This window comes from Helianthus annuus, chromosome 9 (genome assembly GCF_002127325.2).
Source record: "Helianthus annuus cultivar XRQ/B chromosome 9, HanXRQr2.0-SUNRISE, whole genome shotgun sequence".
NCBI classification, from domain to species: Eukaryota; Viridiplantae; Streptophyta; class Magnoliopsida; order Asterales; family Asteraceae; genus Helianthus; species Helianthus annuus.
In genome coordinates, this window is record NC_035441.2 from 85,315,659 (window position 1) to 85,332,403 (window position 16,745).

General features: G+C 38.5%; 1 protein-coding gene across 5 annotated transcripts; it reads left to right on the plus strand.

The window, feature by feature from the left end:
• The first annotated feature begins 3,841 nt into the window (after positions 1-3,841).
• Positions 3,842-10,799, plus strand: LOC110877861 (protein FAM91A1). Of its 5 annotated transcripts, none has more exons than XM_022126084.2 (11): positions 3,842-3,968; positions 4,161-4,293; positions 5,739-5,856; positions 5,979-6,075; positions 6,164-6,270; positions 6,340-6,462; positions 6,658-6,811; positions 7,567-7,627; positions 7,749-8,089; positions 8,164-9,613; positions 10,099-10,799. In XM_022126084.2, the coding sequence occupies exons 2-11, from the start codon at positions 4,166-4,168 to the stop codon at positions 10,325-10,327; spliced, it is 2,808 nt and encodes a 935-aa protein (XP_021981776.1). In that variant the 5' UTR covers positions 3,842-3,968; positions 4,161-4,165; the 3' UTR covers positions 10,328-10,799. The 5 variants fall into 5 exon arrangements, with proteins under 5 accessions (XP_021981776.1, XP_021981775.1, XP_021981777.1 ...); XM_022126083.1 differs by having other exon boundaries at positions 3,882-4,047; XM_022126085.2 differs by having other exon boundaries at positions 3,906-3,968; positions 4,165-4,293.
• Positions 10,800-16,745: the final 5,946 nt, after the last annotated feature.

Here is a 16,745-nt window from a genome sequence, read left to right on the forward strand (position 1 = left end):
ATGGATGAAGCCCACAAGTCTCGCTATTCGGTACATCCAGGGTCGGATAAAATGTACCACGACATTAGCACTACTTATTGGTGGCCTAGTATGAAGGCTCACATAGCTACATACGTTGGAAAATGCTTAACCTGTGCGAGAGTCAAGGTTGAGTATCAGAAACCAGCTGGTCTACTTCAGCAGCCTAAGATACCACAATGGAAATGGGAAGAAATTTCCATGGATTTTGTTACCGGTCTGCCTAGATCTCAGCGTGGGAACGATACAATATGGGTCATAGTTGATCGACTCACCAAGTCTGCACACTTCCTACCGATCAAGGAAACGGATAAGTTCTCCACTCTCGCAGACGTTTATCTTAAAGAAGTTGTTTCGAGGCATGGAGTGCCCACCTCTATTATTTCGGATCGCGATGCACGATTCACGTCAGAGCTTTGGCAAGCAATGCACAAATCTTTCGGCTCACGTTTAGATATGAGCACAGCATATCATCCTCAGACGGATGGGCAGTCTGAGCGAACTATCCAAACTCTAGAAGACATGCTTCGAGCGTGTGTTATCGATTTCGGCAACGGCTGGGAAAAGCACCTCCCTTTAGTGGAATTTTCATACAATAACAGCTACCATACCAGCATTCAAGCCGCTCCATTCGAGGCATTGTACGGACGTAAATGCCGGTCACCTCTCTGTTGGGCAGAGGTGGGGGATAGCCAGATTACGGGTCCAGAGATTGTAGTGGACGCCACAGAAAAGATTGCGCAGATACGACAACGCATGGCGGCAGCACGCGACCGCCAGAAAGCCTACGCGGACAAGCGTAGAAAGCCATTGGAATTTGAGGTCGGGGACCGGGTTTTATTGAAAGTTTCACCCTGGAAGGGTGTGGTTCGATTTGGTAAACGAGGCAAACTGAATCCGCGGTACGTCGGACCATTCGAAATCTTGGAAAAGATTGGCAAAGTAGCCTACAGATTAAAACTACCAGCTGAACTCGGTGCAGTTCACAATGTATTTCACGTGTCGAATCTGAAGAAATGCCTATCAGATGAGACCCTTATAGTTCCTTTTAAGGAACTCACTATCGACGAGCGGTTGCAGTTCGTCGAGGAACCTGTTGAAATCACGGACCGGGATGTTAAGGTCCTCAAACACAAGAGAATCCCTCTTGTTCGAGTTCGTTGGAACTCCCAGCGTGGTCCAGAGTATACCTGGGAACGCGAAGATCAGATGAAAGAAAAGTACCCCCAGCTATTCGAAACCAATGCATCCACTTCTGAGGCTGAAGCTACTACTACTGAATTTCGGGACGAAATTCCAAATCAACGGGGGGATGATGTGACACCCCAGGAAAACCAGTGAACGATGTAACTTACCTAGCTTCCTCAGTGAGTGCGTACCAAATTTCGGGACGAAATTTCTTTTAAGTTGGGGATAATGTGACAACTCGAGTTTCTGACTTTTGCTTTCGCATTAAATGCGCGTTGACTTTGACTGTTTAGTAGTTGACTTGTTGGACTTGTTATTGTACGCGTTGTGTTTTAATGAAACGTGTTGTCATTGTGCATACATGTAACTACTTGTGGTTGTAAAAGATAATATTAGAATTATTATTTAATACACTTAGTCTAGATCGAAGCATATCCTTCGATTCGAAGGATCAACTTTCGGTTCGAAGGATCTCGAAACATATCCTTCGACCAAGGACTTTATCCTTCGACATCCTTCGGCCACGAAACATATCCTTCGACTGGAATTCAGATCCTTCGGCCCAGTCTTTCAGATGGGCTTGGCCCATTTCTGTAATATGTATATATACGTGAAAGCACGTAATCGGCTGTCATTTTTCAACCCTAGAGCTATTTCACTGTGACGGCAAACTAGATACCACCGGAAACTTTTGCGTGACCAAACCCTCATCTCGGTTAGTTACTTCTAGCATTTACTTGTCTATGAATCGCTTAGGAATACCGTGATAATCTGCGATTTACACAACTTGTATGATTAGGGTTATCGATTTATGATTAATGTTATGATCTTACTGACTTGCTTGATGTGTTATCGGAATGGTTGTTATTGTCAAATCGATTAGGGTGTTATTGGTGAGATCTGAATGTTCATGGCATGTTAATAGGGTTCGATAATGTGACATACTATGTTAATCGGCTTGGTGTACACATAAACTAGGGATCACGATGGGTATTAGTATTATGATGATTTCATGATGATTAGATGATGATCCTATGATTACTGCATGATTGTTGTTTGATCGATAATGTTGATTGACGGCTGTTAGCATGCTTAGGGTTTCTGGAATTGTAACTGTTGTTAACGTAACTGATTGTATCGAACGATACTTGTCTACTCGAAACATAGTTATTGTCGAAAGATACTTAATGTCGAAACATAGATGTGACCGAAAGATGCTTGACCTTCGAACCATAGTAGTGTTGACCGAAGGATAGCATTGACCGAAACATAATTACCGAAAGATGCCTTTAGGTCGAAAGATGGCATGTGTCTCGAAACATAACATTCGGTCCGAAAGATAACTGTGATAACTGATATGTCGAAAGATAACTAATAGGTCGAAAGATAAGGGTGGATTCGAAAGATATGTGGTTATAAACATACTTTGAATGATTTAGTGTGAAGTAATACGTGTTGTGCCGATATGCAAACTGACTGTTATGTGAACATTAAATAGCATGCGTATCATTGTGAACATGAACTGATTTGTTATACGTGCATACAATAGGACTTGACTAATTACTTGTGAGTGCATAACCTAGCATACCGAGCAAACCAAGGTGAGTTCACACTCTTACCAAGGCATGGGATTCCCGGGGTGTAGGGAATGGGATTGAAAGGATAAGGTTGATTAGATACATTATTGACACTATGACTAGACTACCACATTACTATCCTCGGATGTGAAGGATACTTATACTGATCACTATCCTCGGTTGTGAAGGATACTTATACTGATCACTATCCTCGGTTGTGAAGGATACTTATACTGATCACTATCCTCGGTTGTGAAGGATACCTATACTGATCACTATCCTCGGTTGTGAAGGATACCTATAGTTACGAGTAGTCTAGTGGTTATACAACGTGGAACACCACCACCAGTAACGTGGAACACCACCACCAATAGAACATACAATCGGCCCAGTAGAGCCACTTGTTACAAACGAACTTACTATTACGCATTTACTTTCTGTGAACTCGCTCAACTAGTTTGTTGATCATTCTGTTACATGCCTTGCAGATCGTTAGGTACTTGGAGCTTGCACACGGAGGAGCTGGTCGTTGTGGGGCTTGGATCGTGATCACCTTGTTAAACACTTTTGATGTTTGATACTTATTTGCTATGGGTTTTACAATAATACGCTTCCGCTAAACAATGTTAACTTACTTATGTTTTGGAAACACCTTTCATATGGAAATGGTTTGGATTATAATGTGTTTACTTTTACTTTATACAATGTTCTGTATGATTGGTGGCTTGATCCTGGTCAGTCACGCTCCCAAGCGGTGATACTCCGCAGGTGGATTTTGGGGAGAAGGATTTATGTGTAATTTGGATTTTCTATGATGGTTTGTATTTTTTTTCTTTAATAATTATTCATTATTAGGAGTATGACCAAACAGATACATTATACTCAGCAAAAAATAATTCAGAAGGGTAAAATCGTCATTGTACACAGTCATTCAGAGATCCAACCAAACAGACTTAAACTGGTTCAGCACTTACTGGTTCAGACCTCTTATTCTTTCAGCACTTATTTATTCAGAAATTGCCAGCCCCTAAAAAAAAAAAAAAAAAAAAAAAAAAAGGCCCTGCAAGAAAGGAAACTGAAATTAATAGTCAGGACCTACCGTCTTCCATTTGACACCTCTGTCAGTTTAATTTCAAGATCTCCATCTCATAAAACCCTAGCTCTGCTTCAATCGATCATCCTCTGGTAAATTCTCTCAATTCATACACATTTCTTACTACAGATTCTTCTTCATAATCATTGCAGTTTAGATTCGATCCACTAGGTATGTGTCAATTGCTCTACTTTGACTTTTCTTTTCAAAGTTTTTGCAACTAGCAATCGCGTCAGGAGTTAGGGTTTAGGTTCAGTTGACACAAAAGTTATTTTTTGATCCAGGTAGTATGCTGCACGTACCGACGACGATTGAGGAACAGTTGATTTTGAGAGCAATTAAGGAAGAATGTTCATGGGAGAATCTCCCAAAGCGGCTGCAGTCCACTTTGAGTTCCAAGGATGAATGGCATAGAAGGTCAATTTGCTAATTGTCATGTGTTTTTATCTGCATTTGTGCTAATTTTGCTGCCATTTGATTTGGACTAGTAGATCTTTCTCGTATCATTAAATGTACGCTTTCATTTGTTCACAATTAGAGTAAATTCAATGGTAAAGAAGGATCTTACATGAAAATTTCATGTACCCATACTAGTATACAATCAGCAATACTTGAAGCAAATGTTAGGTTATAGGGAGTGGTAGCGGTAAACACTAGTTTACCGAATTGGTGACCAATGCCAACCAACTTTGCCGATCAAGTTTAACGAAATGGAGGGTGTTTTCGGTGAACCTTCACCGAGTCGGGAAGAGGGAGGGAAGGGGAGAGAGAGAGGTGTGTGTGGTGGGGTCCATAAGAGGCGGACTTAGAGTGAAAGTAGGGGTAGCACGGGCTACCCCTCAACCCCGTTTCCGTAGTGTAAAAATACTCTTTAACTCCATTTCTGTAGTGTAAAATTATCTCTCAACTCCTTTTCCGTTATATAAAGGATACCTCTGAGCCTAAAAAAAGTTAGGATACCCCTAACTTTTTGGGCTAGTTCCGCCACTGGTCCATGCCTTCTCAACCAATCACACATTTTTCCTTTTTTTTAAATAGTTGACCTATTCCAAAGTGTCTAACCACCGCCAACGTTATTGAGCAATAGGTAAACAAAATAGGTAAAATGACGTGGCACTGTTTGATTGGGTGATTTGAGAGTTTACCTATTCAAAGTGTCTAACCACTCCCTACACCCTTAGTTTAGTTTTGGGACTCTGAGCCACATAGTAGTTGAAGAAACCTATAATAGTACTGACTGTTTGTTTGGTATGTTTGTAGCTGGTATGAACTTATGAATACGTTTTTACAGCTTTTTGTTGTTATGGAGAGCATATTTACTTTTACTACTTTTTTCTAGTATCTAAACTTGAATGCCACATAACTCCAGTCTTGACATATTCGTACAAGCATGAATGGAATAACAGTGGGTCAAACCATATTTTCATTGCTTTTAGGCTATTACGTTTATTCAACCTATTCGGTATCCAAGGGCGTAGCTTTCAAGGGGCCGGGAGGGGCGCCCGACCCCCCCGAACTTTTCGCTCAATAGTGTTATGTATGTACGTTTCGTGTAGAATTTTTTAGGTATATACGTTTTCGACCCCCCGGTTTTATAAAAAAAAATTTACTTATATAGAATTTTTAGGTTCGGTGACTTCTGACCCCCCGGTGGAAATTTTCAAGCTTCGCCACTTTCTGTATCTTCATTTTTTGTGACATTTTGAACATAAAAAACTTTTTATTTTGATATCAGATTTTGACATCTATACTATGTTTGCAGTCTCCAAAAGATTATACTTTTTGCAGCAAGATGAATATGTTATAATATTGACTCTATGTCGAGAATAGGGATTCTGTTGTTTGACATTATATTTTGGCAGGATAACTGAACATTGCATAAAGAAAAGGCTCCAGTGGAGCTCATCTTTTGTCCGTAAAGTATGCAGAGAAGCAGAGTATTATGAGGACATGATGCGTTATCTTCGAAGGAACTTAGCTGTATGTACTAAACCCGAAACTTTACTATTAACCAAGATCTCTTTCCTGTAGATCTTGTATTTCACCTTTTTTGTAATTAGGCCCCATAACCTTAGGAACTCTCTACTTATGTGTTTCTGCAGCTGTTTCCTTATCACCTTGCTGATTATGTTTGCCGTGTCATGAGGATTTCTCCATTCAGATACTACTGTGATATGATATTTGAAGTCATGAAAAATGGTAGTAGGTTGTTACACTAATTTTTCATGTATATAAGTGTCTTTTATTTTCCGTGGGGCATTATTAAGAATGTTCCTATCATTTGCAGAGCAACCGTACGATAGCATACCGAATTTCAGCGCGGCGGATGCCCTTCGACTCACTGGTATTGGCAGAAATGAATTCATTGATATCATGAACAAATGTAGATCTAAGGTATACACTTGTGTCACACTGATTATTTCGATTTCATCTAGTTGTCTATAATGGTTTGGAGCTTTCCAGAAAATTATGTGGAAGCTGAACAAGTCCATCGCCAAGGAATCGTTGCCCACACATCCCGTGGACTTTGCAATCGAACCATGGTGGGGAGTTTGTCTTGTCAACTTTACTTTGGAAGAATTTAAGGTCAGATTCTAGTTTATTGAATCATTGAGCAATCTATTTTTTTTTTTTTTATTATTATTGTTATTTTAGCTCATATGGACTTTGCTTGAATTGACTTGGTTTTGCCATTTGGGTCATAAAAGCTTCTTTGACTATGTTATCTTAGATGCATTAGTATTATTACTAATTGATGAGGTTTTAAATTTTATCATGCAGAAACTTTCAGAAGAAGAAGGAGCAACGATTGACAAGATATGTAAAGAAGAAGCAAATGCGTATATACTTTTTGACCCTGTTGTCATCAAGGGTCTTTATAGACGAGGACTAGTCTACTTTGATGTACCTGTTTACGCTGATGACCGTTTTAAAGGTAAAGTCATAAACTAATTATTATCGTTGTATTTCGATATTCATGTTATTCTGTACATTTTGTACCATACGAAATTCGTATACGACCCAAATCGCTACCAATTCGCGAATTTAGGGTTTGGTTCGTCGTTTCAATTCGTTTATCCAGATTGTTCCAGTTCGTGTTTCCAGAGCGTTTCAACTGATGGAGAATTCCGGCGCCAGTGCTGCAATATCGGCCAGAAAAGAGGAAGGAGGAGAATGGCGGCCGTAACTTGCGTTTCAGCTTTAGGTTTTTAATAAGTTTAGAAACTACATTCAAACCCTTTATCTTTTACGACTTTATATTTAATCCCTAAAACTTTAATTTTTACATATAAAGTGTAAAATTAGTTTATTAATTTGAATATTTAACCCCCTCTATCTTCACTAGTTCATATTTTGTCCTCAAAACTTATAAATTTATACATAAATATACAAAATAAACTTTATAAATATATATAAATTATGAATAGCTATTTTTTTTATTTTCTACTACCTTATCACTAAACACGAAATAGCGGTCTCAATGGTACACCGTACCGGAGCGAACCGAACCGCGAATTAGGTACACCGTACTGGATCGTACTGAAATGAACCTACCCCCCTCCGTACCGAATTCGTGCCATCTAGCGAATTGCTAACCCGAACCACGTACCTGAACCGAAGCGAACCGCGAATTAGGTGACTATGATTTTGTTTATAAAATTTCAAAATTTGATATGTTTAGTGTTTCAGTATCCAGGCTAGAAGGCTTTGTTTCCAACCGAGAACAGTCGTATGAAGATCCCATTGAGGAGTAAGATATTAGTCTTTTAAAATTTAATATCAACTCTTTTGTATTCCTTTTATCGGAAAACGGGCATGTGTCAAAATGGGTGATTTCTAGAACGTTCCGACTGACTTCACTGCTATTACAGGCTGCTTTATGCTGTTTTTGTGGTTTCAAGTGAGAACTCAACTGTTGCTGAGCTGGCAACAACATTACAGGCAGAACTCTCTCAATTACAGGCTGCTGCATCTTTTGCTTGTAGACTAGGGTGGGCAGTCAAACTAATTGACCCGGGATCTGTTCTTCTAGATCAAACTTCTAATGTTCTCAATGATGATGAAGACGGTTCTCTTGCTACTGGAAACACGTCGCTTGATCCCGGTTTATTTCAACAAGATAGTTTAGGGCCAAGCTCTGCTTATGCGCGTGTGGCATTTGTGGTTGATGCTAACATAACATCGTACCTTATGATGGGCTCTGTTTCACCTGGTTAGTTTCAACTTTTGTAATCTCTAATTATCGAAGTTGTTCGTTTATTACTGTTTTGCCATTGTCTTTTGCAGGCTTAAAATCTCATGCAGTAACACTGTATGAAGCTGGAAAACTAGGGCATGCTAGCATTGAAGATCTTTGCAATGATCTAAGCACATTAGAAGGAGCAAAGTTTGAAGGAGAGCTACAGGAATTTGCCAATCATGCCTTTAGCCTTCGGGTTGTTCTAAAATGTTTAACATCTGGAGGACTCTCTCCAGATGAGTTGGACACACCTGCCGTTAATTCTTCCAACAATGAAGAGGTGGCTGACATGTCACTAAAGCAAGAGTCCGATCCTGCTGGCTCGGGCCCACTTGCTAATGATTCCGATACCGCAAATGGAACTACCATTGATGTTGAAAAGGTTATTCAAAAGAAAGTGAGGCAATACCGTGTGGATATTCTGCGGTGTGAAAGTTTGGCTAATCTTCCACCAACAACACTAGAGAGTTTGTTTAAACGTGACTATGATATTATCGTGTCAATGGTTCCTCTTCCTGTTTCTTCTTTTCTACCGGGCCCCAAAGGCCCGGTTCACTTCGGCCCACCTTCACATTCCTCCATGTCACCATGGATGAATTTGGTATTATACTCAGCTGTCGGGTGTGGGCCTGTTTCAGTTGTCTTAATGAAAGGTCAATGTTTAAGATTGCTTCCTGCACCCTTGGCGGGTTGTGAGAAAGCCCTTGTATGGTCATGGGACGGGTCTACGGTTGCAGGTTTAGGGTCCAAGTTTCAAGGGAATTTAGTCAAAGGGAATATTCTGTTACATTGTATAAATTCACTTCTTAAACACACCGCCATTTTTGTACAGCCATTTAGTAGGTTTGACGTTAACGAGTCTGGAAAATTGAACACCATTGATATTCCTCTTCCATTAAAGAACTCGGATGGTTTGTTTGCTGGTATAGAGAAGGAAGCATTAGGTTTAGAGCTAACCACCAATGAACTTTCGAAACTGAACTCTTTATTGAGTAATTTGGCGGATAAGTTGTCGTTATGGACTGTCGGTTATATTCGTTTGTTGAAGCTTTTTAAAGACGGAAACAAAAACGTGTTTGCGCCAGATGATGATGATGTGAACTATGAGTGGGTTCCGTTATGTGTGGAGTTCGGGATTCCGTTGTTTAGTCCAAAGTTATGCAATTTTATATGTCAAAGAGTGGTTTCATCACAATTACTTCAAACGGATTCTTTTACTGAGAATCGTGATGCAATGCAAGAACTGAGACGGAGGTTACATGAAACATGTTGTGAGTATCAGTCAACTGGTTCAAGTGCAAGGATGCTTTACCAAAGGGATCGACATCAACCAAATACTCAAAAGGGTCAACTTATGACTTATGCAAGTCAAAGATGGAGCCCTCTCACGGAACCCTCTTCTCCTATCGCTGGAACAAGTGATTATCAAAGATTGAAACTTGCCAACAGGCAACGTTATCACTCCGAAATCCTCAGCTTTGATGGAAACATCTTAAGGTATGTTGTAATAATTTGTAATCATATTTATTTATTTTTTTCCAAAACGCTTCAAAAATACTATGATGGTGTTGTATACTTGTATGGGTGTGTTAACGAGCCAAGTTCGAGCTCAGCTTGTTTCATGCTCATTTTCTTCTAATGCTCAAACTCGTCAAGTGACTAGCTTTAAGCTCTAGCTCAGCTTGAGTTCGACTCATTTATTTATTAGTTCTTTAGTTTCTTATTTATGTATATTTATAAATATTTTTATATTACTTAAATTTTGATATATAACACTATATATACACATACATATATTGTTTTTATCATAGTTTTATGTATAATTATATTTTTTCTTAAATATATCTTTAATATATTAAATAAAAAACTACACAAATAGTAGGTTAAAACCAGCTTGATTCCAACTTTTAGCAAGCCGATTTTGAGAAACTTAGTGGCTCAGCTCTTTTACACCTCTTATCTTGATTAAACTCTCTGCACAGATCATATGCCTTGACCCCAGCTTATGAAGATGAGACCAAATTGAATGAAGAGAGTGGTAAGACAGAATCAGATGATGTCAAGGACACCGGCGAAACCATGCTGCCAGGTGTCAATCTTTTGTTTGATGGATCCGAGTTGCGTCCTTTTGACATAGGTGCTTGCCTTCAGGCCCGACAACCCGCATCTTTAATCGCTGAGGCTTCAGCAATGTCTGCTGCAATTAAATAGGAGGGGCCCCATTGTGACATTTTAGAGGCGAATTGTGTATACCCTTAACAAGAGTTTCTTTTTGTTGATGAGGGAGGAAATTCATCTTCTTGTCCTTCATGCTTCTTAAGCTATATCTCCGGTTTGTATCAAGTGAACGAAGACCTTAAGCCGGCTGTTGTTTTACCACATTAAAAATCTCGAAATCTAAAGTACAAGTCGCTATACTGTTATTAACTGAAGGTTCTGTTTACACATACTTGAGGGGTGCACCCCAAAATTGTATTTGCTTATTGCAGAGTGTTATGGGGAATATGAGAGTGGATTGATTTGTGAGAACAGGGATAAACTTGGTCTATTTTGATTATCTTTATGTATAAGTCGAACAATCATCATGATGAACATTGATTCGGATCCCCCTTTTGTGCTGTGTGTATCATTACTGTTTTAAGTAATGTTTTTGAGTTCAATGAAGAAATGCTTTTGTTCAAAATTGTTAAAAGCACTTGCAATGTGTTTGCTTTCTCTATGTTATTTAGTCGGACAAATTACAAAATAGTTGTTAACTATCTTTATACCCAATTTCAACGTATCTTCTTTGCCTTTAAAATTAATGAGTTTTGTATTTAATGTTCCAAAATCTTGCACGGTATGTCTATTCTGAACCCAATTAGTTTTTATAGTTAAATCAGATCATGTGCAAAGCACATGAGAGTATTGTTTAAAAGTACATATTAGATAAAAAAAATTAAAATTTATATATTAATATATAATTATACGAGTTAACTGCCATTTTCGTCTCTGTGGTCTGTTCACTTTTGCCATTTCAGGTCAATTTTCAAAAATGCACCAGTTTCCTCCCTGAAATACTGGAAACGTGTCATTTCAGTCCAAAAATTAAAACCCAGTTAAGTCAAACAGGTTAAATGAAAGATATTATTGTCAATTCGTATATCTTTTATTTTCACCTTATTTTATTAATTGACAATAATACCCTTCATTTAACCTGTCTGACTTAACTGAGTTTTAATTTTTGGACTAAAGTGGTACGTTTTCAGTATGTCAGGAGGAAACTGGTGCATTTTTGAAAATTGATCTGAAATGGCAAAAGTGAACAAACCACAGGGACGAAAATGACAATTAACTCTAATTATACAATATTTCTATCTCTTTTTACTACATCTCTCAGTCCTTCCACTATCACCACATCTAAACCCTAACCTGCCACCACAACCTCTCTCTACCCGTCACGACCACTGACCGCCGCTAACCACAACCACCACACCATTCACTTCGATTAGAACCCTTGTGATTCCAAGATCCGGCGAGTTTGACGGAGCTTTGGTCCCGATATGATCAGTTCGGTGATAAGAAATGAGTAGAAGATAGAAACGACACCAAGCAATCACTTATAATCTGGTCTCTATTGATAATTCAACGTTACAACACCGTGAGACCAGTTGGACAGCATGTCCTCTCTGGGATCCAAAAGCTTATCCAAATGGGAACCCCAACTCCCTATTTATAGGCAACAGCCTATGTCCGAATGAACCTATGTCCATCCGTCCGGATGGACTTTTACAATGTCAATACTTATTCGGATGGGGTTTGGACTGAAATGATGTCCATCCGTCCGGATGGGCCTTTACAATATCAACACTGTGTCCAACTTATCTCTATACTATACAATATTCAACACACACTCTATCTATCTATTCGCACAGTGGCAGACGTACGAAATATGCACCAACAGATTCCCCCTCGGCTGTCACTGTCGAATCGTCACAAAACCATGAGATGTGTTTGAATATTCTGTATCTTCACGTATTCTGCAACTTCAATCAGGCATCTTGAAATCTTCAATAGATTCCCCCTTGATTGATGATTCGGGTTTGCTTTTGACAGTTAAGCACAAATTCCTCTGAAACAAATCTTCAGGTCTATGTTTGCACAGTTCACGACTCTCCTCTGATTTGCTAAACTGCAATCTTCGGGAATAATCACCAACTTGAAACTAGTCAATGTGTCACACCCCGATATTTCCACGTATTACCGGTGGGCCCGGTGGGGAGTATCGTGACGTAGTTGATATCATCATAGTCAAACAACACAAATTTAAATGCACAACGGAAGCAAAAGATAGATTTATTTCAACCAAATAAAATTGTAATATTTAAGTATCACAAAGTAGTTGAAACAGATCCACAGGCGGATTGAAATAAATAGGAAACTTTGTTCAACAGACTTAATGCATCCAAGCTTGCGAGACTCTTATTGATGCTAAGGAGGGGCCAACCTATTACGAGTAGTACCTGCACTTAACCTTTTTGGGAAAATACGTCAGTTTGCACTGGTAAATACAATTTAACCGACTCATTTTGAAAAGGTTTGAAACTTTATTTGAATGCACATGGCACAAAAGATTTTTATAACTTGGGATAATTATTTGAATATAAACTTGTAAATGAATTACATGTCTGTTATGCGTTCAGTAGCCCGGTTCATGCTGGGTTAAAGATTAATATACACACCACATAGTATAGTCCCGCGGCGAGTTTTTCTCATACCGTCGGTTATACCTTATTAATTATAATTGCACTGACGGGTGTACGCCTACACCCGTGTGCTAAGGTCGTGGCCATTCTTTGAATGATGCCAAGGATATCCGGGACATGGTCATTAAACTCCCAAAGGCGTAAAACAAACAAAACAGATTTTTAAACGGGTCATCTTGATAATACTTAACCACCCACGATTAAGGTCAAATGCCCGACCAAGCGGTATTTTATATACCGTACCCCAAGCCCGTATAAGGAAAATAAGTTAAAAGTATTTACCTGAGCAAGTATAGTCACAATAAGCAAGTGCAAATAGCTTTTACCGGGTCTCCTATTCTGGAATGAAGGTTTATAATAACCTATTAGAGTCCTAACGGGTCTTTAATTTAGCCTAAGCTTAGACCGGTTAGTTTTAAAGAAAGAATACGGTTCAATCGCATGGAAGGCGAAGACCGGTTAGGATGTGGTTTTGACCCGACAAGCTTGCATGCTTGTTTAATATGGGTAACTTAATCACATTCTGGATTTTCAGACCAAAAAGATATGGTTTGACCCGTTTCGGCTAATATATGCAAACTAGTTACATAAACCGATCCGAACGCGGAAAGTGCGTAACGGGTAACCAAATGAACCACATACAAGTTTCCTAAGTTAATATGCTTCAAAAATGTTGTGACATCAGTAAGATATCTTCTATTATACCCAAAATGATTTTAAACCCAAACTATGCCCCGCAAGGGCATTTTGGTCATTTAAAAGGTTATAAAAGAGTTTAATTAGTAATCTGAGTTACAAGTCTGATTTATTTAGTAAATATACCTATTTTAATAAGTTATAACAGTAGGGTATCATATATATGTGAAATTTATTAATTATAACCATACTATGCACCGAAGGGGCATTTTGGTAATTTCACATAAGCCTAAAAGGTCAAAACTGGAAATCTGAGTTTAAATCTTTTCCTTACTATTAAAATATAAAAATTTACTGAATATGTCAGTAGGCATCAAACCTTATATGTTTAAAATAGTTTTATTACATACTATGTGTTAAAAACGCTTAAAAAGGCGATTTGGAGCCATTTCCGGGTTTTGAAAGAAAAGATGATATTTTTATAATTCCAGAAGGCTCAAAATAATTTACTTATCATATTAGATCAGTAGAAAAAGGTTTGGTATCAAAAGGTTTTGTAAAACTCATTTTATAGCCCAAAAGGGCAAAACCGGCAATAACTGAAATAAGCTTAGAACTCTAAGTTATGCTCAGCCTAAAAATAAATAAAAATCTCTAAAAATCCCAAAATATTATTTTATATCAGTAGGTAAAAAGTTTGATATCAAAAATTGGGTTTAGATACGCTATATGCTAATTATGCCATTTTACTACTAAAAAGTTTCTTATTTACGCTAATGAGCATAACTCCTATTCTAGACCTCAAACTGATATCAAATTTTGGGTACAAGTTTATAAATCAGTAGCTAAGGTTTCTACTCTTTTACTTTTTCGAAAATCACATTTTAAGGTGAAAAGGGCATACTAGTCAACATTTAGGCAATTAACGGAAACTTGCATAATGATTAGACAACTAATGAACCAAGCCGTATAATCACAGAGGGTTATACCAACATGTAACTAGGTCCAAAAGAAGCTCTAAGGCAATCCTAAACTAGGCTTAAACGGGTCAGAACTGAAAGTCAAAGTATAAGTCAAACTATGCGACTTTCGGTCCCGAACCGAGCCTAAACTGAAAATTGTCGGGGTGAACATGTTTAGACATGTTCTTACATTAATTACCAAGTTATATTAATGATAAAACAGGTTGCATGAATCCTACATTGCTAATTATGCATTAATTTGAAATTTAGCTTTCTGTTGACTTTTTGAAGTTAACTTTGACCCGACAATTGACCTAGTTAGAGTGGGAATCAGAGAATACCCTTTTAAGGGTTTATTACCCACATAATTACCTACTCATAGGTATTTTTAATTCGAGATTTGACTGGGTAATTATGATTAATCTCGAAGTCAAACCTTAATTACGACGGTTTGACTTTTAGCTTAATTAATCAAGCTAAACTGAATTAAAAGGATTAAGGACACTTACAAGAGTCCTAAGTATGATTAGGGACCTAAGAGGAGTGGGTTGCTGATCAGAGAAGCTCCAGAGAAGTCTTGAATGATTTTCCAAGTGAGCAAGTGAGAATGTTGCAACTTGGTTCCTTTATATAGTGAACTAAATGTCACAAGATGATGCCAAACTAGTCTACTAATGTTGCAAGATCATCCCAGGTGTCCCTATGTTGCCCAATACCAGTTGCAAAGCCCCTGATTTTGGAAACCACCTAAATAAGGCGGTGCAACCTGCTGAACAGGCAGCTGTCCAAAATTTGCTGCCAGCGACTGGCTTACGGACCGTAAGCCTTTGACTTTGCGGTCCGTAACCGACCTGAATTTCGTCGCCCAGTTACAGAGCTTGCGGACCGTAAGCCTAAGGCCATACGGTCCGTATCCGATGACCAGAGTCCAAAAATTTGTAAACTTCCAAGCTTTGACCATGCATTCCTTACAAGTCCGAATATTGTGCATTCCTTTTCAGTAGAGGGACCAAGTGCTCAGACCTTGCATGCTTTGCATGCTCTTACACATTTTGGTTCTTTGTGGAAGGTTTTAAATGTCGGAAATACCGAGAATTCACATTGGATCCATGACTTAGGCTATAATCAATTCATTATTTAGGATAACCAGATTTATTTGCATAATTTAGATGTTGATTAAATATATCATGGTTAGGGATTTATTAATAGGTCGCTCAGAGATATAAACTAACATGTCGATGCTTTTAAATCCTACCGTACATCTTTATCTGGATCCGAGTTTATAACACGTTTATCTTACATGACACGTGTCTTTATTTTATTGGGTAAGATTTTACGAGGTGTTACACAATGCAGCATCCTCTGTTTCAGCTTTAACCACATTCGTTTTCAGTTTTTGATATAACACGTCAGCACCACGATCTCGCATTCTGCTTGCTCGATCTAAGAATGTACAAAAACTCAACCGGCAATTGATAGAAGCTTCAAATACCCCATTGATTAACTTCAAATCAATAATTCCCCCTGAAGATCTGATATCCCGTTTACCGCTATCACTTTAACGCGCCATAAAAATGATTGATCCGTGTAAACAGTATTCTCCACAATCAGCAAATCTTCATCAGATAATGAATAATCTGAATAATCTGGCTACGTATACTGATCTCTGAAGCATTCGTCCACAATCAGATTCACCCTCTCGGATAATCTCGATCTCGGAAGCATTCATCCACAATCAGCTTCACATTCCCAGACAATTCTGAAGTCGGAACCACCCCAATACTGTTGCAGTGTCACGAATTTCAAAAATGCCGGAATTTCAATATATGACATTGAAATTTGAAAATTTTTATTCCCCCTCATTTTTGCAAATTCCGACGTCTTCCCACTGAATTCCCCCTCAAGTTAGGCAATCTAGTCCTCTCTTATCTCTGAAAAACTCGACTATGCCGAAAATATGACAATTTTTCCCAAACGTCAGTTTTTCATCATTGCGGATTTTACGTTATGGCCCATAAATAGTCAGATAACCCAGATGATAAACATTCTACACCAGTATCATGACTACCCCACTAATTTCCACAATCTATGATCGCATCATCAAATCTGTTCGTTAAAGCCTCGGAAGGTGTCCCCGAACAACCCAGCTTGGTCGTTAAAAACTTGAAAAAAAATTCAATCACCAAATTTTTTCTGGAGACTCACCTCGTCGTTGCGATCAAAAAAAGCCTTTTTTTAGGCATTTGTCCATCCGCCCGAATGGAGTAGGTCCATCCGTACGGATGG